The sequence below is a fragment of the Quercus suber genome, unplaced genomic scaffold (genome assembly GCF_002906115.3).
Source record: "Quercus suber isolate HL8 unplaced genomic scaffold, Cork oak 2.0 scaffold_113, whole genome shotgun sequence".
Lineage (NCBI taxonomy): Eukaryota > Viridiplantae > Streptophyta > Magnoliopsida > Fagales > Fagaceae > Quercus > Quercus suber.
In genome coordinates, this window is record NW_027069578.1 from 878410 (window position 1) to 903614 (window position 25205).

Sequence of the window (25205 nt, forward strand, 5' to 3'; positions counted from 1 at the left end):
TATCCCTTTCAGCTTCGGTCAGCTTAGCAGTCAGCTTTTACGACTTTTCATCCGCCACCCTGAAAGCCTTCACGGCAACGATGCACCTGGCTTCTTCATCTTCATCATTCTATGAGAACTATTTACTATTTTCTTGGCCCTGTGTGCAGATTGGACAGCCTTTCTAGAAAAAAAAAAAAAAAGAATACAAAGGTGAGAGAAAACAAGAATAAGTATGAGTATAAAAAAAGAAGTGGAGAGAGAGAGAGCAATTAGGGAACTAACCAAGGTGAGGTCCTCTTCAAGCTGAGGAACACCTCGTGCTTCCTCATCGACCTTAGATCGGCCATGTCCCTAGTAGTAACAGAGCCTGCTCCACAACATCGGCTATATATCCTACCCTCCCTTGCTAAAAATCTCTAATTGAGGCATCAGCAGGCAAGGAGCTCTATTTAGTGTTATGGTAAAAGTCCAGCAGGGATCCCAACTTGGGAATCATTTTCTTATCCACCAGGGTCTGTGTTACCCTGGCCTGCTTGGCTCCCTTCTGGGCTCGACCTCCTTAAATAAGGGGCCTTCCCTCATTCTACCACTTTGTGGCCCTTTTAGTCCTCTTCCTCTTGTGGTCAGCAGGGTCAAGTCGAGAGGGTAATGTGGACGGAGGGGGGGAAGCTTGGCTTGGATGGCATTCTCTAGTGCATTGCCTCCCATTTGGGACTCCATCAAGTCCTAGAGGCTTGATCTGGTCTTGCACTGGAGCCCCATAGCTTCTGGGATGGACTGGTCTCCTTGTGTTTGGCTAACTTGTGCTGAAGGCAAGTGACTGAAGTCACCAGCGGGAGTCTCTGGGGATTGAGGTTGGTTAAAGATCTCAAAATCATCCTCGAAGTCAAGCACTTCTTCTTCTTTTTCTTCTTTTTCTTCTTCTTCTTCTTTGGTGGTTGGCTATAAAGGGGTCGCTTCATCCTTGACTTTGTACTGAAGGATTGGCTCTACTTTTAGCTCGCCTTGAGGTCCCGGACCTGGGTTAAGAAAGCCAAGTACAGCTACATTGATTAGTTGTAAGCGAGGGTCCTTCACCTTTATCAGGAACTTCGGCGCCTAGAAGCTAGACGAAAGCGGGGTGTATCAAAGGATCAAATGAGCCGCTCGTAACTGACCGTCACTATTGACAAACACCTCATCTTTAAGGATCTTGTTTAGGCTTGGTTGGTTGACAAGACTGAAGTTTGGAATGGCGACATGCTTATCTGCAAAACCATTAGGGAAAAAAAAACCATCAATAAAGGAGTGGCACAAATCAAAGGAAAGTTCAAATACAAACATAAACGGAGAACAATAGGTATAAAATGTGTCAAAGTGAAAAAATGGTAACTTTGAAGTAATAAACCTAGACCTAAAACCCCACCCGATATCCCTTCTCTCGTCGGGTAGGGGAGGCCATCGTGCCATTCCCTTGAAACGATCAAAAAATCTTTGTTTATGCCTTTGTTAGAATTAGGGAGGCATAAGATGAGTCTAACCTCGGGGTACCTAGTTTTTAGGTAATATCCCTGCCCTTTTAGGTGATGAAAGTTGTAAACCCAATTGACATCATGGTGGGTAAGGTTTAGGCCCATTTTCTCATTAAGGGCGTCTACGCTACCTAAAATCCTAAACATATTTAGGGCACATTAGGTGGGAGCTAATCTATGAGCCCTAAGGTAATTCCTAGTAATTGTGCCCATGGAAATTCTCATCCCTCCCTCTATAAGGGCAATCATTAGAATTACCACTTCTCCTCCTACTTATCAGTGTGCCGGTCCCCTTCTTTATAGTAACTAATGGAGACTCTTGGCGGGATTCTATATTAAGCTTTAAAGCTCTCTATACTCTCTGTGAAGTCTACCAAGTAAGCAAATCTACCCATGTTTGAAAGAGGGTTTAAGGTACTAAGATGGTAAAGGAAAATTAGGAGGGCCAAAGAGAAAAAGGCTCTATACAAAGAAAAGTAGAAGGAAAAAAAATGAGAGGGTTTAAAAAGACTTATGCAAAGAAGGAAACTCTTCTCGGACTAGCTCTTGATATTTATAAGTGTGCAAGTGAAGTGAATGAGTGCAAAAGTGAAGCGAATGATTTGTTCAAGCAATATTTGTATCAGAGAGAGGGACGAGCGGGAAATTTCCCGCCCAAGTTCCAATAAAATCTCCAGCCGTTGAATCCGCATCACACCTAGAATGTGCGTAACATAGAGCCGCAGAAATTTAATGAAGGCACATCTTAAATGTTGAAGCGTCAGGAGCGTGCGTTGGGCAATTAAAAAGGTACCTGCGCAGACAAAGATGATATATGATAAGAGCGGGTATTTGTGGTGATATCGAAATCCTCCTTTCTTCCGAGGAGCAAAAAAGGAGAATTTCAAGGGGCTATTGTAGGGATGATAGGCCCAGTATTATATATTGGGCGAAGGCCCAGTTTGAGGACGCCTAGTAGTCCGACGATGGGTAAACGTTGTTATAGAAGTCGACATTAATGAATAAAGAAAGGGGTCTGATCATGATGGTCTAAGAAGGTGGTTTGAGGAGGGATGTCTCCTCGGCTGAGCAAAGCAGATGTCAGAAGGTGTGGTCTGCCATTTAGAAGCAACATTTTCAGGAAATTCTATTGATAAGGATATACATCATAAAAGTACAAGACAAAGAAAGTTATGAAATATCTAAGAGAAAGCTGCTACTATCGCATTGAATGCTCTGTAGCTAATTCTCTAGCCGCATTAATGAGGAAGTGATACCTGAACAATAATTTTCATCCTTACAGCTACTCCCAAAGATTTCAGGAATGTGCTGATGGGACAAGGATCAACACCTTCAATCTAATCTACACATGGAGGATGGAGATGAAAGAAGGAAGATAGTATAAAATAGAAAGAAGACCTTGAGGGAAAGGGATCAGAGAATTAAGAGAAAAACATTGTAGGAACAAGAACTGGACTTGTAACCAAATTCGAAAGAAATATATACAATAACTGATCTCCTTGGATTGTGCCGAGGTCGATTTTCCTTAAATAAAAAAATTCTATTTTTACTTTCTTGTCATTTGGATCCATTATAAATATTACTCAACTTATTAAAGCCTAGTTTTTCAACCCACTCTGTACATATTCATCGTAATGGGTTCTTTGGGCCTAGATCCTTTTATCTTTTAGGCTTAAGAACCAAATTGTGACCTTACAGTATTAATGAAAGTCTTTTTTTGACCATTGGATCTACTTAAATCTAATGGTTCCAATGGTTTAAAAAATGTGTAACTTGAACCCTCTCTCTCTCTCTCTCTCTCTCTCTCTCTCTCTCTCTCTCTCTCTCTCTCTATATATATATATATATATATATATATTATATCAATCAATTGAGGTACAAGACTTTTAGGCTTTTAGCTAGACATTTAATATAGGGTGTAATGTTTAGAACCAAAATTGGATCAATACATGTTTAATTAATAAGTATTAATAAAGAAGTCACATTAGAGACTTTGTAGAAAATTAAGAACCCAACTAATCTAATTAGAGTTTGTTTAGAGAAGATTAAACCTTATTTAATAGAATAGTACTTGTTTATTTAATCCAAAAAGATGGTAAGTTTTTGTTAGTTTAAACTAATAAAGTTTAGCACTATTAGGTAATCCAAAGAAGATTATATAAAAATTAAGAATTATTACATTACCAAGAAAATCAACAATTTCACTCCTTTTATATTGTTAATTTCTTATCAATGCTGTTAAATTTTGAATCTAACAATCAAGCAAGCTTCACTATGATAATCCCTCATTCTCCAATCATTTCCTATCATGAATCAAGCTACTCTCTCTGTCTCTCATATTAAAAAATCCTGTCATTTCATAACAATAGTAAAATTGCTTCATATATCATGCTTAATGAATCACCCACAAAAGGGAAAAAGGGTGGAAATTAATTAAGAATGAGATATATCTTTCTCTTTACAGTCATCATACCTTCCTTTGCATATAGCAGCTAGCTCCTAGCTAGCACCATAGTAGTACCTTTTTCCTAGTCAAAAGGTTGCATTCTTTAAGTTCACAAATCCAATAATTACTTGAAGTAGAGTAAGTCAAACTTGAAACTTGTAAATCCTCATCAGCTGCAAAATGCAGCTTCCAGGAGAACAGCCAAGCGTGTGCAAAGTGCAAACACGAGTCACATTCAATGCAAGTAGACATTTCGCTTAAAGAAAGACCATGCAGAAAAAACACTCTTTTACGCGCTGAAAATGTTTTCCTCCCAGCATGTTTGAATTATTGAAACTTGAAAGTGTTGCGTGCATGTATCTGATCATTAAAAAAAAAAAAAAAAAAATAGAAAGAATAGTTTAAGTGTGAACGTGTATGCCTGCTAATTTGACTCTGAAAATATAGCCTACTGTTCATTCTTCTCGAAGTTGAATCAAGAAAGAATTACATTATATAATTAAGACCGGCCAGTCAATTACTGCAGTCACTATACCTTTGTTACAAGTTACAACGTACTTATATTACTTTTGTAGTGGCCTAATGGGACCTCCTTAATAGTGTTTTCTAGCTAGGAGGATATATTGTTATTATTAATTAAGGTTTAAATTATACTTTAATACTATTAAATTAATATATAGATTATACTATTCAATAGTCAATATATATTTTTGTTGGGTTTTACATTCTCGACATGTGTTTAACATGTATAATTCGTGCAAACTTCTTATTAATTAAATATTACTTATGTATTATCTTATCCATTTACTCCAAAGTGTTTTTTTTTAATATGTTGTGCAATGGCACAATTTGAATTCAAACTAAAAATAAGACATATTCATATAAATCAACATGTACACAATGGATACAAAAATTCATGCAGTTCGAATGATACATGGGTCCATAGACGATGACAAGAAGAAAATTTGTATGCTTGGTAACTGTTTTTTCCCTTTATTTTCTGTTTTAAAAAATAATTTTCTATTTTTGAGACTAAAAAACTTGTTTAACAACTCAAAATAGACTAAAAACAAAAACTGTTCTCAAAACTCAATTTGTGAAAGAAACTGAAAACATGCAAAAGACTGTTTTCAATTTCTAATTTTCAAAAGTCAATGAAAACATGCATTTAATTTAATGAATTTGTCTCATTTAATGAGTTAGCATTAAAGTTCAAATCCTAATAACAACATATTTTAGTATTTTCTATTTTTTTTCATTCAAAAAACTATCTTTTTAATTTCAATTAACCAAACATGTTTTTGATTTCAAAAATACAAAAAAAAAAAAAAAAATTGTTTTTCTTTAAAGTCCCAAAAACAAGTTTTTGAAAATAGAAAATAAAAACTGTTACCAAACATAACCTGAGACTCCAAATTCCAAAATACTTCCAAAGTTATCTCTCTCTTTCTCTCAATTTATTTGGTTATAGCTCTATTCTTTTAGCCACAACCCAAGAAATAGGGAGGAACCCCCCAACACCCCCCCCCCCACCTTTTTATAAATAAAATAGTATGTGTGTATGGTTATGTGGCGATCGTGTGTTAAATTTTGTTTAGCATTTTACTTTTTACTATTTAACGACACTTAATCAATCCATCTTTTTTATTAGGAACAGTATTGAACGTATAATGAAATAATAAAAGTCTTTTATTTCTTTTTTAGATTACATGAAAGTCTGCAAGAATGCAACATTTGATTTCAAAAAGGAAATTGTAAATATTTCAAAAGCCAATACCAATGATGCAGCATTGTCAAGCTCTAACACCAATATCCCAATTTCTGTAAATTCTCAAAGAAAAATTCATTTAGAACTCTTAACGATGGAAGATGATTTTTTAACCGATTCTTTAATTTTGTACATTAAAAGGGAAAATCATTGCTAAATTTAGTACAAAGTTAATTATAGATACTTGTGCGGCATCTGAATGCTTAAGCCCATCTAGTCTTGGACCTCCGCTACAAGGGCACAGCACACAGGCCCAGTTCTCACTCACCCAAAAGCCCAATCTGTACCTACGCATGCCGGGGGCCCAAGCCTCACTACGAGACATGATCGGCGATTACTTTACCGGGCACGTAAGAAGGGTTCGGCGAACGGGCACGCCACCCTCGTTTGCCCGGCTGGATTCTCTGAAACGTCTCTGCCGAGATATCCACGGAAGTGGGAACCAAGTTCCGAGGTCATCCGAGCCTGGGCTTCCACTTATCATCACTTCTACTGGACCTCCTAACGCACTAAGCACGAAACGTCTCTGCCGAGCTATCCATGGAAGTGGAAACCAAGTTCCAAGGCCATCCAAGCCTGGTCTCCCACTTACTGGCAACTCTAGTGGACCTTCTATCGCACTAACTGCTGGAACATTAAAAGCCTCTCCCTGGACTTTGAGCTATAAAACGAAGAGAGGGACAAGGAAGAGGGGGTTGGTGGACAAAGTGAGGGAGCAAACAGATATAAGAAAAACCAAGGAAAACACTTTGAGTGGAGAGGAGGGGAGGCACTAAAAGAGAGAAAAAGGATCTCATTGAGTCTCCATGGTGAGAATGACCCAGAGTGGGAAATCCTGACCCAACATACAAATAAGTTGTGAGCCCAAGTGGGACTTGGTCCATCAGTCTCATTTGCGCCCCGCACAACACTTTTTTTGAATTTATAAAGAAAGTAACAGATGGTTTTGTTCAAATGTATTAAGAAACAATTACTTCGTCTTTCTCTTTCTCTTTGTTGATATTTTGTTTTTTTTTTTTTTTGGATACAAGATAGAATTTTTATTCTATCCTAATTTAAGTGTATATCAGTATATGTATTGTCTTTCTCTTTGTTGATATTTTGTTAATATTCAATACACACGAGTTTAAATTCACATTAATTTTTTTAAATTCATTTTTAGCCCCCCAAAGTTCAAACTCTGGCTTCGTTTTGCAATAAAGGAACATATTAAACATTCAGAATATGTTAATATGCATTAGAAAAGTCAGATTTTTTTAGGGTTCCTATTACAATTCAAATTTGGTCGAGTCATGACAACTTATATTGTGCTTGACATTAACAAAAATCAAAGAACAGTAGAAATGTAGAGTTGGTGCATAATTTTTTAACCAAATTTCATATTAATAAAATATTATTTGCTATATGATAAGCAGTGGTGGAGCCATTTGAGCACTAAGGGGGCCTTGGCCCTCCCCCACCCCCCCCCCCCCCAATTTTGAAAAAAATTAAAAAAAAAAAATTGTGGAACACTCCTAAATAATTTGAAAAATTTTAAATAAAATTATTATTTTAGCCCCCATACATAATAATATACATACATACATACATACATACATACATACATACAAAAAGTCTAAAAATAAACATAATTTTCATTTAAATAAAATGCAATTCATAAATACATATGTCAACAAATTACAATAATTAAAAATTTAGCATTTTTAAAATGAACACAGGTATTTTAACAATTACCTCAACAAATAAAAGAGAAAAAATTTCTAATTTTTATTTCAACACATCTAGGACTTAGTAGAAAAATTGAAAAGTCAAAAAATTTTATTGATGTGCCGCACCACCAAGTCTCCCACACAATTGCAGAATCTGCTCTCTCTCTCTCTCTCTCTCTCTCTCTCTCTCTCTCTCTCTCTCTCTCTCTCTCTCTCTCTCTCTCTCTCTCTCTCTCTCTCTCTCTCTCTCTCTCTCTCTATGCTGTTGTAGTTTGTTTAAAAGTAAAAGTTTTGTATTGTGTTCAAACTCAATTAGTCATTGTCAGTGTCGTAAGCCTCTCAATTTGTGAAGCTTAACGTGCCATGGGCCCCTCATACATGACTATGCAGTGCTTTATCTATGCCCCTAACTGAAACTGGCTAAGCTAGCAAATGCAAAGTACTTACCCTGGGAAAGATCTTTCCCAGGTTAGGTACTTTGCATTTGCTTTGTTTAGATTTTTTTTACTTTACTTTCATTTCTTTCTTTTTTTATATTTCTTATAATATATTAATTATTATTATAATAATCAATATATTATATACAGTATATATTATATACTACTATATGAACATGTATTTAATTGTTGTTTATTATATTTTTTTATATATTGACATTTGAATGATTGTTTGTTTTTTATTTAGCAATCTTTGGACTATTAGTAATTTTTTAGTATTTTTTTAAATCTCAGTAATTTTATTTAATGAGTGATAATTTAATTTGATAAATCTAGGTTATGGGCAAGTTTAAGACTATTGACTCATTCTTCAAAAAAAATGAAAATGGTAATTCAGATGAAAAATAAATTATATATGGCCCCCCAAAGATAAATTCCTAGCCCTGCCACTAATGATAAGTAAACCCGTGTTCTATATATAATTTTAAAATGCATTAAATTTGAAACTTAGACACTATAGATGAGATTGTTATTAATCTTTTTTTTTTTTTTTTGCAACATAAAATGTGTAATAAAACAATGTAATGCAATGATAAATTTGTTAAAAATAATCTAATGCAAATTTATTAAGTGATATAATATTAATTATCAAGAATAATTTAAACCTTATAATCATGAAATTAAAAAAAAATTAATTTTAATATTTTATAGATGATATAGATATTTTTACACATTTTAATAAGAGAAAGAATCCGAACTTCAAATGTCATATTTATTATCTGCTATTTTGCAAAGAACAAAATTTAGCTACAAAATTAGTTGTAACCTTAGGTTACAGCTTTAATATCTTTTTATTAGAGGTAAATTTTGACAAATCTACCATTGTAAAATTTTTAGAAAATTAAAGATCAATAGCTATGTTATCAATGAATTGTTTAAATTGTAAATTTTTGTATTTTAAAAATTATGCATAAAATATATGCTGTGGGGTCCGTGGGCCTGATAGCCTCAGTCCTTCACATAGCAGGCCCAAGGCCCATGCCGAGGAGAGCAAGCTATTTCTGAGGAGAAAGGGGGGAAGCCTATTCTCTTGAATCCACGCCGAGGACACCTTGTCCTCGGCCTGACAAGATTGATTCCGGGAGTGGCTAACCCCAAGGCAAGCTGTCACTCTCGCATTTAATGCACTCAACTAACCCCCTGGCCGCATTAATGGAGAGGTAACCCCTTGGCAGGATAACGTTGGTCAGAGTGAGCCACTTGAGTATCGATAAAGCTTCTGATGGGATGGACGACCAGAGAAAAAGGCGAATAGACAATCAACAGATGGAAGCAAAAGATAGGAAGATTAAAACTATAAAAGAAGAGCTAGTAAAGCAAATGAAGGGGGGAAAGAAAAGGAAGGGCCTCCTCGGCCACAGGCCGAGGAGCATTCCCTCATTTGTAAGAAAACACTTAGCCATTTTTAACGATAAGTTTGGGCATGGTGATCAACGGCCAGCGCCTAAGCCTGTCAGCCCACTCTCTATAAATGTATTGTTTGGGCTTGTTGGGCTGAAAACCCAACACTCAATTCAAATTGAGTCCATACATATGCTTATAGATCATATAGTAAATAATATATAATTGACACAAAATTTGACATGTGTATTAAGAGCGTAAAAAACATGTAATTCAATGATTAAATTTTCAAAATATGTAGCAATTTTTATTTTATAAAATAATATTGTAGTTTTAAGTTACAACTAATTTTGTAATTAAACTTTATCTTTTTGCAAATATGGGATATAATAACATCAATATTATGATTTTGTAAGAATATTAAAAAAAAAAATTATGAATTCAAGCATGTATAAGCATTAAACCCTCGACCAACTCTGTACAATTTCTTTTTGGCAATCATACTTACAAAAGACAAAAGTTAGATAGAAATCTTTTTTACAAACTTAAATACACGGTACCTTCGATCAGCTTCAGTTTTTCGAGTCAAACCACGCCATGTATATGTTAATGAATATATATATATACTAATCATTAATATCATTAAGAATACCAAAAAGAATATACATATACTACTCTTGACTCATTTATATTTTTTTTATCTTTCTATTAATATTCTCTATCATCACCTACCTTCAGCACGTTCTTTTAAAAGATCTCTAAAATTTTTATTTTCTTTTGATCAATGTCTTCTATGATTAAAAGATCTAGAATTTTTTTTAACCCAACCCATTATGTAATGATTGATTTGACTATTTATTTACTTATCATATGATTATTAAGTTATTTTTTTTATATACATAATTATAATAAGATTATTTATTGTTATATATATATATATATATATATTATTCTACAAAAAATATATTTGATTCAAGTCAAGAGTCCTATAATAACTTACTGGTATTACTAGATTTTCTTAACAATAATTGTGATTCAAATCCCTCTCTCTCACTTGTTGCAAAAATTGATTTTTTTTTTTTTAAACTAACTCATTTCAAATTGATTTCTTAAAAATATAAATTAGGGGAAAAAAAACCTATATCAAAGTTTTGTCTAATCTTAAGACTTAGAGAGTTAGTTTGTATTTGGATGATTCTTTTTTATTGATTTTTTTTTTAATTACTTGGATGAATTTATTTCAATTGACTACTTATTTTGTTTAAAAATAAGTTCTTTGTTTAGAAGAAAATGAAGTATAAAGAAAGTGTGTTTACTCAAATAAATAAAATAAAGTTTATGATCTAGTAATGGACTATATGAAAGTAATATTAGCTAGAATCCTCAATCATAATTTATTATCTAAATAAATTATGAAAAATGGTGTGAAAGAAAAAAAGGCCTATCTCTATCTGTGAAACTTAGGTTGATACACTAATTTTTCTTTTGTATTTTTCACATTATCAAACCGAAAAAAGTTGATACACTTTCTTCGATATTTCCTACTAAACAATCTTATTGGACCTACGAAAAAGACCAAACAAAGTAGTCTAAAAACAAAATGCAGTCCTTAGCATTTATTGGTCAAAAAAACATAATTTGTGAGAACTCTTTGGCAAAACAAAACAAAACAAAAAATCACATTAAAAAGAAAAGGCAAAAAAAAAAAAAAAACAAAACGCATTTGTGGGAACTAGCTAACTATAGGTGGGAAATGGCTCAGCCTTACAAGACTTGAAGACTTCGTCTAATTAGAATGTGGACAATGGATTGCTTTACGAATTTAGAGCATTGATCGAGCATGCATTGAAAGCTTCAAACTTATTGGGCATATTACTCAAGAATCTGGTGACCTTATTTTTACATATTTATTTAATAATTTTACTTGATTAAGAACTACCAGAAACTATAACAATATATAGAATTAATTAAGCACTCTATGTGTGTTAAATTCATCTAAAAATGCTCATAAAAGAGGTCAAGAACTATTATAGCAAACATGACACAATGTAAATTGCTAATAATCAATAGATAAACATGTAGCTGAATGCTGAGGACAACTCTAGCACAATACAAGATACTAAGCTTCAATTCTAAATCTACAACAATAGCTAACTTCAAATACAAATCGGCCATACAATACTAAAAAGATTTTTTTTTTTTTAACTCTTTCACTAATTGATTGAAAAAGAAAGAGAGCACATAAGCCAGTCATGATGAACATTCACTAATTTCGTTAAATACATTTTGGGATCATTGTCCCATTGTGATGACCAGCATAGTGGGAATAATTCAAATATTTAACTCTATCTCCCTTCCTTCTAGCTACTAATGAAGCATTTGTTGGATCAAAATAGCACATTCAGTTTATTAATTCTTGTAGTCTTTGGCACACCCTTGTAGTCTCAACCCCAACTCTAGAAATTTTGACCTGGAAATTCATAAAGAAAATGTGAATTGTATCAGCATATGTATCAAACTTGATATTCACATATTATTTATCTACAAAATTGGGATTTAACTATTATAAACTATGTACCTGAGCATGAACGGTATGGAAAACTTTATCACCCACAGTAGAAAAGCTAGCACTGACAACTTCAGCTCCTTCCTCCTCAAGAATACTAATAATTTCATACACCATGAAGCTCTTTTGCAACCCACTTATAACAATCACTTCGATACTGGAACCCAAGTCTTTTAAATCAAATACAGGCAACCTTGAGCCAAACATCGTTGTATCCATTGTATTACTGCCATTTTCTAACTCCATTGCTTGTTCCTTCCGAATCTTTAATTTTTCTATGTTTTCCTTCAGTTGCGTTATATAGGTGACAGCGAAATCGAGCTGATCTTGTTGTGAAATTATGTCCTGAGAGAGAGAGAAGAAAGAATTAGTAGTAGTAATTAAAATACAAATTATTTTTTCCAATTATCTTGTAGCTCAACTAATATTTTATGATGTTTTTAAAGAACATGTTCGGGATTCAAATCCTCCCTTTACCAATTATCAAATTAAAAAAAAAAAAAAAATACAAGTTACTATAACTTACAACCGAGTAAAATACAAAAACTATAGCAAGATCTTGTTCAGCTAGATTGGTACACTTGAGTTGAACTAGTAATGGGACAAGATTTAGTTTAAAATCCCTAGGTGTTATACCTTAGTAATATGCTTAACTAGAAATGCCTTTAGTAATATGCTTTTTTAGTTGAACTGTGAAGGTCATTATGTCGTTGTGGTTGAAAAAGCTCCAGCATAGATACTTCACAGTGAAAACTTTGGAAATACTTGGGTCTGTTTAGATATCGTTTATTGCTAAAAATTAAAAACTAAAAACACTAGTAAAATAATTTTTAAATATTTAAATTGTACCATAAGACTCAGTTTTAGAGAAAAATTTACAAAAATTCATACTTGCAAAATCCATAAACAATGGACAGAACTCACACAAAAAAAGCAAACGTGCGCACGTCTACTATTTTCAGTGCAATCCAAACCTATCCAAATCTACACTCATAGCTACTTCACAGCGAAAACTTTAGAGACATCTGGCTAGCTATGCAATATGCTATAGAACCTTAAGGTAGACATAATTCTTCCTTTTAAAATTTCTTTAAAAACACACACTGAATTTTAAAAGTTTCTGTGAGTCAAAACTGCAGAAAATGACAAAGACCCAGAAGAAAGTTCAGCTTGCGGAACCCAAAATGACCACAGTGGTACCTTTCTATTTCGGAGAAAATGATATATTGTGAATTATTGCAGATCTCTAGGGGAAAATATCAAAAACATCATTTTCGAAATGAGATATAGACAAAATTAATTAATTAAATACAGCATATATACCAGACAAATATAACGAAAAGAAAACACTACAAAATACAGTTTTTTTGGGGTAGAAATGATTGAGTTGAATTCCGTCCTTCCAAATAAATTGGAGAAGAAAATTAAGTAGTGAATGAGATTAAAAACAACCAAATTCACCTCAAGAATAATTCTTTATCTGAGTTGGATATTCAAGCAGTAAAGCATCAATAATTTCATAAATACAGTATGAGCTAGGAAGATGAATTATTGGCAGATATTTCTTGGTTTCGAGTGGGAGGGAAGGCCTCATGGACCACTTGTCACGAAAAACTTCAACCAATTACTACAAAGTAGCAAAGAGATAAGAGTACTGTAATGACTATGCTATCCGTAGCAATTAATGTTCTTCCATCCAAGAATTAAAACAAGGCCAGGACCAAGTTGTACCATATGTTTCACAACTACTGAATTCATTTCCTCTTCTTTTTTATTAACCTATTACTTGGATATCTACGTTGGAAACACCACGAAGAAAAAGAATTCTGACAAAACTGCTGAATCCTAGACACAATTATGATTTTGGATATCTTTCCCTCCAATCAAAGTTACCAATTTTTATGATTAAAACAAAAACAAAAACAAAAAGTTTATAGTATTTTTATTAATTTAGCTTGAGCTTGTACAGACTTATAAAACTCACCCTGGTGGCTCTGGAGTGGTTGGCAGGAATAAGAGAAGAAAGCTTGAGGCATAGGCTTTTCATTTGCATTCTGCGATTTTTCTCCACCATCTTTCTATCAAGCTTGGACTTCTCACTACTGCTACTTGTCTTCATTTTCACTTTCAATCCTACTTCCCTCTCTAAAGCACAAATTAAGCATAAATGCAAGAAATAAAGGTCTGAAACCAGGCAAAGAGAAACAAAAGACTGGAAGAGTTTATAAGAAGAGGAGGAGCTTTTATGCTCAAGATGTAAGCGTTTATATAGACAGACATGGTCATAGCTTTGAGGGGGCCATGGATAAGTACTATAGTAGCTTTGAATATTTGGAAATGACGTAGGAAGGCTCCGATGTCAAAGGCCGCACGTTAAAGAGAGAAGAGAGCTGGGGCCAACAGCCCTTACTCATTTCCGTATCTAATTTCACAATTTATTGGTTTGTATCCGTGATATTTGCTGCTACATATCAAATGCATGTCACTGGTGGATAAAAAGTGACGGATTCATATAATTAGTGATAAATAAATAGTGTTGGTAACTAAAAGTTATACAAATCAATAAGATATAAAATTAGACGCATAATTAAATATGATCCATAATAAGCGATCAATCCAAATAATAATTAGACAGAAAATATTCATCCCTCACAGTCGTGTAAATCTGAAATTAAAAATGAAATTCGTAAATATTTTTCTAAATTTATCTTGAAATACGACAAAACGGAACTGTGACTAATTTATGTTGTGATTCCTGGTTCCCCTTTTACTACGTTAATTAAAGTTTGTTTTGTTTGAACAAGTGGTGGGCTGACAGTGAGTGCCACTGCTACTCGTAGCTGACTCTTGACCATTGGACTCTTCAAAATTTTTTTTTTTTGTCCTTTTCTAAATGCCAAAGCCGCGGTTACACCGTCCACCTTTTAGTTTTTTCCGTATTTTTTAAACATCTGAGTTTCTGTTGTTTACTTTTTCAGTTTTTCCTTTCATGAGGAGCTCAGAAAAATAAAAAATGAAAACAAAATAAACTCAGAAAAATAAAAATTTGGTGTCAAAATGGTTGTAAGCTTAACTATCAAAAAAAAAAAAAAAAAAAATTGGAAGGATGTAATAAGTTGCTCAATATTAACATTTTCTTGTGTACTATTTTGCATATTTTATCAAATAAAATTTCTAACTTTTATCTTTTTTTTTCTTTTTCTTTTTTTTTTAAAAAAAGCCACAGTCAGATGCTCAAACCTTGAGGTTTGGATTTATCATTTATGTTCCCCTTTAAAATCCTAATCTGTTAATGGTTAATAAATATTTAAAATATTTTAATGGCATAAACCAATAAATCATGGCTTTAAAGATACTGTTGTGTTGACTATTTGTACAAATTTTTTGAAATATTATAAATGATAAGAAAATGTCTATTTAAAATCTATAATAAACAGTAAAAAATATCATTTTATTTTTAGCAGTCTCCTTATACTTGAATTTCTTTAAATGTTTTTTTAAATTTTTAGTTAAGATTGTTAATTTTTACGCATTTATTTTTATTTATTTCATATTAATTAATTATTAAATTAATTATAACATCATTAAGGTCTAACCTCAATTTGACCTCGGTCTAACTTCAAAAATTTTGAACCTATTCATTTTTCAATTCTTTGTACGATTCAGGTTTCCAAAAACCATGGTTGCAATATGAATTTCCCTCTTGCTATATATGCTTTAGATAAATTCAATTTAGCCCTAACTCTATACACTTTTGCGGTTTGGAAAAAACCTACAAATTTCATTCATTTATTCACTTAGTTTGGAAAAGAAAATAATATTCTAAGCTTTAGGTGGACTAAGTTGCACGTGGGAAAGGAGTGAAATGGGGATGTGTTATTTCAAAGTAGCTAACATGGAGGTTAGGGTTTTCATTTTGAGTTGTGCTTAGAACAAAAATATATAAAATGTGTTGTATATATATAAAATATATAAAGAGTGCTTGCAAATAATAAATCATTCACAAATGTGTTTTTAATTTTTTCTTTTTTCAAAAACTTATATATTTATAACATACTGTATTTAAGCTTTTCAATTTTGACATTCTTGGTATATAACCTTTAAAAAAAAATTAGTAAAACATTGGCCTTCTTAGAGCCAACGAATTGGAAAATTTTCAATGATAACTCCAATATTCAACAATTAGTTTATTTGATAATATATTAAGAGCTCCATTGTTGCAACAGTAGTTGACTATGTTATCTGGTATCAGTACAAGTTTTGTTATACCAACAAAGTCTTTGTTTGACAATCGTCAATGAGAAAATTGGCTTAATTTCCCACTAGCTAGTACAACATTTATGAAGCTGACCCTTTAAGAGTTTAATGTTCTTCTTATTGGAATTTTTCGAGGACCAAGACCCAACATAGTTTCATCTGAAAATCGTGGTAAGATAGGCTTTCCTTCCCTTAAGATGTGAAAACTCTAGAAAATTTTAAGGCTTTCCTTCCTCAATGGTTATTTTCTTTCCTTTCTTGGTTTTCTTTTTCCTAATTTCCGTACCAGCCGGATGGAAGATGCATTTGAATGCATCATTGCATCAACATTTTAATATGGGACCCACCCAGAAGTTCGAGGTCATTTTGCTACAGCTCTCTCTCACACTAGAATCTTATATCTCTAGGTACTAGTTAGGAGCAGAAGATGCTTTTCCGTCCAAGAACTGTAGCTCAATTTAGGAAACCTCTCAAGCGTAATAGCTGTATGCAACACGGTTTTAAATATGAAGTAGAACAAAGACATCAGAGAATTTCTTAGCGTGTGGGAGGTTTAAGTAATAAAAAAGCATTAGTAGAAATTATTGGTGACAGTAGTGAAATTTGGTAACATGAAAGAAAACAATGTTGGAATCAAAACTCATGGCCAAGACCAAAGTCGTTTTTCAAGCAAATTCCATCATTTAACCATTGAAATTTGTGTTTTTATCGTTTTTATTAATATTTATTTTCTTTTAATTTAAAAGTTAGAATAAGGTCTCGTGTATTTTAGAATATTTCTTAGAAACAGCAGTTTTTAATTTCATAATTATCTCAATCTTGTTGCTTTTGGTATATTTTACTATTTTACCACCTAATTTGTGTTTAGTGCAAATTAGAATTTTGGTGGGTGTTTTCCTATCCGCCCTAGGTTTTCTTTTTATTATTTAAGCATATTGTAGTCTTGAAGGCATTCAATTACCAATTAATAAAAAATTCAGACTTCCGCCTATTGTTTCTTTTTAATAGATTCTAAGATCCTATTACTTTGTAGATTCAAGGAACATCTTGTAGATTCAAGATTATTTTTTTGAAACAAACATGCTTTGTTTATTGTAGGTATTCTGCTGCATTAAAATATATATGAGATTTACATGGATAAATCTAACATATATGAGAGAAAAGTTTTGTAGCTACTATGGGAGCGAGAAAAAATAAAAAGTTAAATTACTCATTTGGTCTTCCGATTATAAGATATGGTTTAATTTGGTCAGTCAACTATAATTGTTGACGATAATAAGTTGAAAATCTCTAATAAAAGACTAATATGACTTTGAGGTGTGTATAGAACGATATAGAGGCGATAATTATCCACACTTTGAAAGAGTAATTTGCCTTTGGATTATAGGGAATTCACCTTCAAGAGACAAAAAGGTGACCAACTGCTTACATCAAATCTGAATTTTATTCCTAAGAGCTAGAATTGTCGAGGAAAATATGTATTTCACTAGAGTAATAAAAGAAAAGAAAAATATAGATTGTATGAGCATTCACAGCTGGCATGGTATATGCCATATCTTGCCACCATTTAAGTACAAAAAAACAAAGATTAACAACTGGTCGCAGTTGGCATAAAGCTAAAAAAATTTGCAATACTGCTACAGTACCATCGCAAATTTGCGATGGTATTGTAGCAATATTGCAAATGCAAAAATTATTATTTTACTCTCTCCACTGTCTCATTTGCATGGTCAATAGTGATATTGCAGTACTGTAGCACTTGCGATGGTGATGGTACTGTAGCAGTATTGCAAATGCAAAAATTATTATTTTACTCTCTCCACTGTTTCATTTGCATGGTCGGTAGTGATATTGGAGTACTGTAGCACTTGCGATAGTACTATAGCAATATTGCAAATGCAAAATTTATTATTTTACTCTCTCCACTATCTCATTTGCATGGTCTGTAGCGATATTGCAGTACTGTAGCACTTTTGCACGGTCTCATATGAGTCATGTCCTCTCTCCACTATCTCATTTTCTCTCTCTCTCTCTCTCTTCTGAATATATTATTATTTTATTATATAGATATATCATTTTAATGTGTAGTATGGTAAAATAAAAGTTGGGATGTTGAGTGTATTGCAAAATGATATTGTATAATTGATAAAGTAGCTTTTTGAGATGATAAAATAGAATATGATAGAATTTCCATCTGTGAATGCTCTAAAGAATCTGTTTCAGGTGAAATTATTCAGGACGTCCAGTGTTCTATACGTTTCCCTTACGTATAGGTGAGGTTCACATGTGAGCTAGTCTCACACATGTGACCCAAATTCATGTGGAAGGGAGAGGTGCTACACTAGGTATACGCAATAATTTTTCTGATTTCAAGCCCTTCATCTATGGAAAATGAAGAGTTTTGATTGAAAAATAGTGACTCTTCATTTGAATGGCCACCTTTCTACAAATCAAGACTTCAAATAATATTGCACTTTGTTAGCTCAAGAGCATTAGCGTCAAATTCCTTAAAATTTTCTCCCTATTTTGAGATAAGAACCTATTTTTCCTATTTTAGCTAACTAGTTTTCAAAACATCCACATCAAATATCAAAGTGCACAACCAAGCAAAATCCACAAATCAAACCCACACGGTTGGAATGCAATAGCAAGGCCTCTGACGACCTAATTGCTAAGATCCAAGTGATTGAGCTAATGCATCTCTAAATGAGCAAAAGAAGGAAAAGAAATGGCAAGAATTGGTGAGTAGTAAGGCTTGTAGCATTGACGACAATGTGAAGGAAGGAGAAGAGAATGATTTGTATCCAAGAAGCCATCACCGTGATTTATGAGAGGGAGAGAAAGAGGTCTAAGCATACGATTGCACTTTGTGAGAGAGAGAATGCAAAAAAGAAAATAAATGTCTAGGAAATGAACGATGCTCCCTAAAGATACGGAGCAACTCATGTAGCAAAATCCTAAAATGAGGAACATGTTAGGAGGTTGTTGTTGTGCGTGTATTTTTAGGCTTCTTCCCTTAATTGCTCCCTTACCCTATTTTAGAGGGATTAATGTTACATGTACAAACTATTTTAGAACATTTTTACAAAATGTTGATGTAGCAAATTTTTATTGGTTCTTATCTAGATCCACTACTAATATTATATTTTTATTTACAAATAATTACTGACCGCTACATCAATTGTTTGTAAAAAAAAAAAAATTGCAAAAAAATTTGTGATTTTAGAATTTTAGTATTTTTCTTTTAGAATTATTGATGCTGATGTCCTTACTCATCTAAAAATAATTAAAGTGAAAAAAAGAGAGATTTATTAAGGGTTTTAATGTGCTTGGAGTTTTTCTAGGTTGGACCCAACTTATTTTGATATGAAAATGAAGTCGTGGTTGAGATGGCTTCATTCCTATGAGATGTGAAAATTCTACAGAGAAAATTTGAAGGATGTTGGGTCTGTTTGGAATCTGTTTATTTTACTGAAACTAAAAACTTTTTGCTGAAAATACTATAAGATAAAGGTAAAAATTAATTGAAACAGTACAGTGGGATCCGTGAATAATACCAAAAAGTACAGTAGAGCCCATAAATAGGGGAAACTATTGTGTACTCTTGGAGTACTATAAATGTGTATTCCCTCTTCTCACATGAATGGTGAGTCCCATTAAAATTTATGGTAAGACCCACCATTTATGTGAGATGAGAAAGTACGTATTTATAATACTCTAGAAGTACCAAATAATTTATTTATAAATAGTAAAATAAACTGATTTTTTTAAATTAAAGCAAGTCATGTCAACTTATCAGTTATCATGCAACAAAAAAAAAAAAATAGGAAACTTACAGTATAACTGTATAAGAGTATCCACAGCAGTGGTGCTAAATACTTTTTTAGCACCACTGCACACAAAAGAAGCTCACAGTAGTGGAGCTATAAGCAAAATTTTTTGCTTCTTCGCTACAGTGCACATCTAAAAATAGATGTGCACTGTAGCTCACATCTAAAAAAAAATGTTATTTTATTTTGTGTTCACACTAGGATTAGAATATTTTATTTATTTTTTCTTCCTCCTCCTTCCCCGTTTCAACTCGATGCTCCTCTCCTCCTTCGACATTTTTTTTTTCTTTTTCCTCCTTCCTCCACTCGCTGCCGACCCAAGCACCTGCCTAGCGCCGATCGCCTCAGACCCGTTGCTCCTCTCCTCCTTCGCCATTTTTTTTTTCTTTTTCCTCCTTCCTCCACTCGTCACCGACCCAAGCGCCTGCCCAGCACCAATCGCCTCAGACCCATTGCTCCTCTCCTCCTTCGCCATTTTTTTTTTCTTTTTCCTCCTTCCTCCACTCGTCACCGACCCAAGCGCCTGCCCAGCGCCGATTGCCTCAGACCCGTTGCTCCTCTCCTCCTTCGCCATTTTTTTTTCTTTTTCCTCCTTCCTCCACTCGCCGCCAACCCAAGCGCCTGCCTAGCGATCGCCTCAAACCCACGCCGCCGATCGCCTCCGGCCTCGTGGATCGAAGTGGCTTCCCTCACCTCCACTCCACTGCTGGGTCGTGGTTGTGCTTCAGCGTGCATTAGCTGTGGCTAATGGTAGAGTGGGTTTGTTTTATGGTGCTGTGAGTTTTTTTTTTTTTTTTTCCTGCTGTGGACTGGTGGTGGTGGTGGTGGTTGCGGGTGTGGCTGATGGTAGAGTGGGTTTGTTTTGTGGTGCGGTGTTGGCGGTGGTTGTACCGTGTTTCGTGGTGCTGTGGGTTTTTTTTTTTTTTCCCTGCTGTGGTGGTGGTGGTGGTGGTGGTGGTAGTTGTGGTTGTGGTTGTGGCTGTGGCTGTGGCTGTGGTTGATGGTAGAGTGGTTGTGGTTGGTCTTATGGTTGTTTTTTTGGATAAGAGGATATATTATTTTATTGTAATAGTTATATTATTTTATTGTGATATATATATTATTTTATTGTGTTGAAAGTTAAAAGGACAACGTTTAGTTACAAAATTAGTTGTAGTTTTAGGCTACAAACTCACTTAAAAAAATAAATATTACTGCATATTTTGAAAATCTAACCGTTGAATTATATGTTCTTTACGCACTTAATGCACATGTCAATTTTTGTATCAATCGGATATCATTTACTATATAATCTATAATCTTATATTTTATGCATAATTTTAAATTACAAAAACTTGCAATTTAAAAATTTATTGATGACATATCTATTGATCTTTAATTTTCTTGAAATTTTACAAACATGAAGGATATAAGAAGAAGATGCAATCCAATTGTGGATTTGTCAAAATTCACCTCTAATAAAGAGATATTGAGTGAGTTTATAACCTAAGGCTACAATCGATTTTGTAGCTAAACTTTGTCCAAGTTAAAATAGATCTACTGCTGCAGTATGTGTGTAGTTAAAATAGATAAAGTGACTTTTTATGTAGTTAAATTGTTAAAATTTTGCCTTGACTGCTGTGAATGTTCTAAGCAAAGAAAATCTATTTAAGTAATTTTTCTTTCCTTTATTGGATTTTTTTTTTTTTTTTTTGGTCTAACTTCCGTACTAGCCAGACGGAAGATGCATTATAAAGCATTATTGTATCAACTTTTCTACAGGGGACCCAGTCCCTAGTCCCTAGTCCCTACAACTCTACAAGAAGAACAAGGTCCTTGAATCTAGCCGGCTATGGACAGAAATGCTTTTCCGTCCAAAGTACAACGCTGTGAGAGCATTCACATTCAATGTAAATAGTATATGTAGGAAAATTTTAGCATCAAGGTACAAAACAACCTCATTACTCAGTCTTGTACTTATAAAAAGTTTTACAACAGTGTTACAGTAAACTTTTACAGTACAGTTCACCCGTTGTAAGCTTAATTTTTTTTTTTTTGGTAGTATATATTATTTTATTAAGAAAGAGATTAGATTATATTATTTTATTGGATAGTATATATTATTTTAATGAGTTGAATTGGAAAATAAAAGTTGGAATGTTCGGTGTGTTGTAAAATAGTATGATATAATTGATAAAGTAACTTTTGAGATAATAAAATAAAATAGTATGAAGATTGCGGATGTAAAATGCTCCAACCCAATAGAAATTTGTAGAAAACCTCTCAAGTCTCAAGCAGTGTTTTCCGTAATGCAATAGGTATTTGCAAAGATTGCTTTCGAATATCTGCGGGGATCAAGTGTATAAATCTTACATCACATATACATGTGAGAGAAATTTTGCAAATGTCGCATAAGAAATTTTTTATAATTTGTTCCCATCTATTTCTCTTTCCTCAATCTTGCATCAAATTCTACTATACTTTCCTTTACTCCCTTCCATTCATATTAGCCATAAAATCAGAATAGATTTTAAAGTATGGAGAGAGAGATCTCGAGATGGAAAAAAGAAAAGGTTAAATTATCATGTGTCTTCCAATTAATAATGTCACTTTAAGGTGTATATAGAACAATCGATCCTTAAGATGATGATTATCTACATCTGAAAGAGTTTGCCTCCGTAGTGGTGTTTTTTTTTTGGGTTTCTACCCTAAATTGCTCCCTTGAACTATTTTAGGGGTACTGGTTCTAATGCTTTTACTATTCTAAAAGAGAAAAAAGATGTATTATGAGTTTTAATGAGCTTAATTGGAAATTTTCAAGGCCCAGGATACACTTATTTTGGTCTGAAAATGAAGTCGTGGTGGAGATGACTTCCATCCATTGAGATGTGAAACTCTCTCCCATAAAATTTGAAGGATGTTTGTCAACTTATCAATTATCATCCAATGAAACTAATTAGTAAAGAAAATCACAATAGTCATTTATCTTTCCTGTATTTGTTCATTTTTTTCAAACTTCCATACTTGCTAGGTGAAGATGAACTTTCAATTCATTATTGGATCAGCTTCTCTAGTCTTCTAAGTGTGCGTTTGGATAGCAAACGTGTTTAGCATTTGCGTCCAAATCTGGGTCCCGTGCACTGTTCACGAGACCTACAAACCTCTTTTTCAACAAAATTTTTATTAAAAATGGGTCACACGGTATTATTTACACATTTTTAAATTATTTTGTTAGGCCACGTTTGGTAGACTGTAATAGACACTGTAATGTAATAGATATTCATATGGCATAATTATTCGGTTGTTTGGTTATGTTTTTATTACAATGAATAGTTATTCCTTATGAATAGCTATTCTTCAAAATGAGGAATAACTATTCCTTATCAAAAGTACTGAATATCTATTCCTTCATCTTATGTAATAACTTTTTGAAAAAATTTCCTAAAAAGTTATTAGTTGCCACATCTTCAAAAGGAAAAAAAAAATTTCCTATTTTGAACACCCTAAAATAAGTGTATTTTAAGAAATTTGACTTAAAAATGATTTAATTACACTTTTTTTTATACTCTACTAAATTGTAAATGCATATTCAAAATTCTATTCCTAAATGGTCATCAAACTAATGAATAATAATACTTTTACATTCCAACTTAATGTATTTTTTGTAATATTTATTTTTATTCTCATGTAATAATCATTACAGTAATAAACAGTATTCAAATATACCCTAAATAGTGAAGATTCTTTTTAATACAATATTATCACTTCAGCCTCTAATTCAACATTTCAACGTTAAGTTCTATATGGGACCCTCCCAGAAAATCAAAGAGGTCATTTAATTTTGCTACGGATCTTTAAGTAGGGCCAGAAGATGCTTTTCCGTCCAATAAAGATCTGTAGTAAATTTGTAGGAAACCTCATCATTGATGTAATGGATGAGGTAATATAGCTGCATGCAACATGGTTTTGAAATATATATACAGAATGTAACCGGGATCTCTTTTTTCTTTTTTTGAGAAACAGTAGTAGCGATCATTTTTGTCTTTAAAGTTTCATATTTGTCACTTTGCTCACACTTTTCGATACCGTAAGTCCGTCTATCCTTAACTTTAACTTTTGTTAATTATTAAAAATAAATTTTTAAGAATAAAAAGCTATTAAATTTAATTTAAGAAAAAAAGAAAAAGAAAAGCGAATTAGACCCATTATATTTGGTCAATTATGATTTTTGTTATGTAAGTTTTATTTTTTGTCATTTTGGTCTTATAAGTTCACATTTGTTGTCATCTTTAGTCTTTCTTATGGAAAAATATATAAAGAAATGGAGGAAGGATTAATGGTGACAATAAATGTGAACTTATAGAATTAAAAAAATTAAAAAAAAAACTAGGCATTTTAGTAAACTTTAGTGACCAACAATATATTTTGACTTAAAAAAAAAAAAAATCTCTCTCTCTCTCTCTCTCTCTTATAAAAGTAGAAACCTCATGCTGGAGTGCATGAGGTCCTACTATGTGACACTCTAATTTTATATTTAGTATTTTTTTACCTCTTCTCATTAAGTTTTTTTTTTTTTTTTACTGTTACCCAAAATATCATATTAACTTATTTTTACTATTATCTCATTAATTTCTTATTAATTACCTAAACTTACACCACATATTTATCTCTTCTTCATATCTTTTAGCATACTCACATTTTAGTATTAAAAACTAAAGAAAAAAAAATTAAGGACAAATATAACTAATTAGATAAGGCCTTGGGAAAAGATAGAGAGACACGAAAATGTTGTGAATTGTTAAATGAAATGCACTGTTTCACTATTACCAAAATAAAAGATTTGAAATTTATAAAATATTTGTAAGAGAAGGAAAAAGAAGGATCTGAGAGGCCGTAACTATTGTCATGCTAGCCTCCCACCACCATTAAACTATGGGTGGTTTTTTATTTTTATTTTTTAGCTTCTTACGAAGAACTCATTACTAACAAAATTTTATAACAATTAGGCAATAATATATGTACAATATTCTTCAAAACTATCTTCAATAAAACATTATAATATTATCCGTGCATTGCACGGACAACTTAGTAGTTTACAACAATGAGTGAATTTGATCATTGATTATCTTCATATATGAAAGTAGATATAACCACAGAAATACAAGAAGGCTCCTTATCCCCCCCCCCCCCAAAAAAAGAAAAAAGAGCTATTTGGGTGGTCTTGGAACCTTCCAAATCCAAGACATCTTATAAACTAGTTGTTGAGAAAATCTGGCTTGCACGTTGGATAAAGCAATAAACAAAACAAATCTAGAGATA

At 32.8% G+C, this 25205-nt stretch overlaps 1 protein-coding gene across 1 annotated transcript; it reads right to left on the minus strand.

Annotated features, from left to right (window-relative positions):
• Positions 1-11281: 11281 nt before the first annotated feature.
• On the minus strand, positions 11282-14159 carry LOC112040937 (transcription factor bHLH162). Its single transcript, XM_024073863.2, has 3 exons — positions 13805-14159; positions 11833-12165; positions 11282-11724 (listed from the first exon to the last, which is right to left on the minus strand). The coding sequence occupies exons 1-3, from the start codon at positions 13937-13939 to the stop codon at positions 11656-11658; spliced, it is 537 nt and encodes a 178-aa protein (XP_023929631.1). The 5' UTR covers positions 13940-14159; the 3' UTR covers positions 11282-11655.
• Between the last annotated feature and the right edge of the window lie 11046 nt (positions 14160-25205).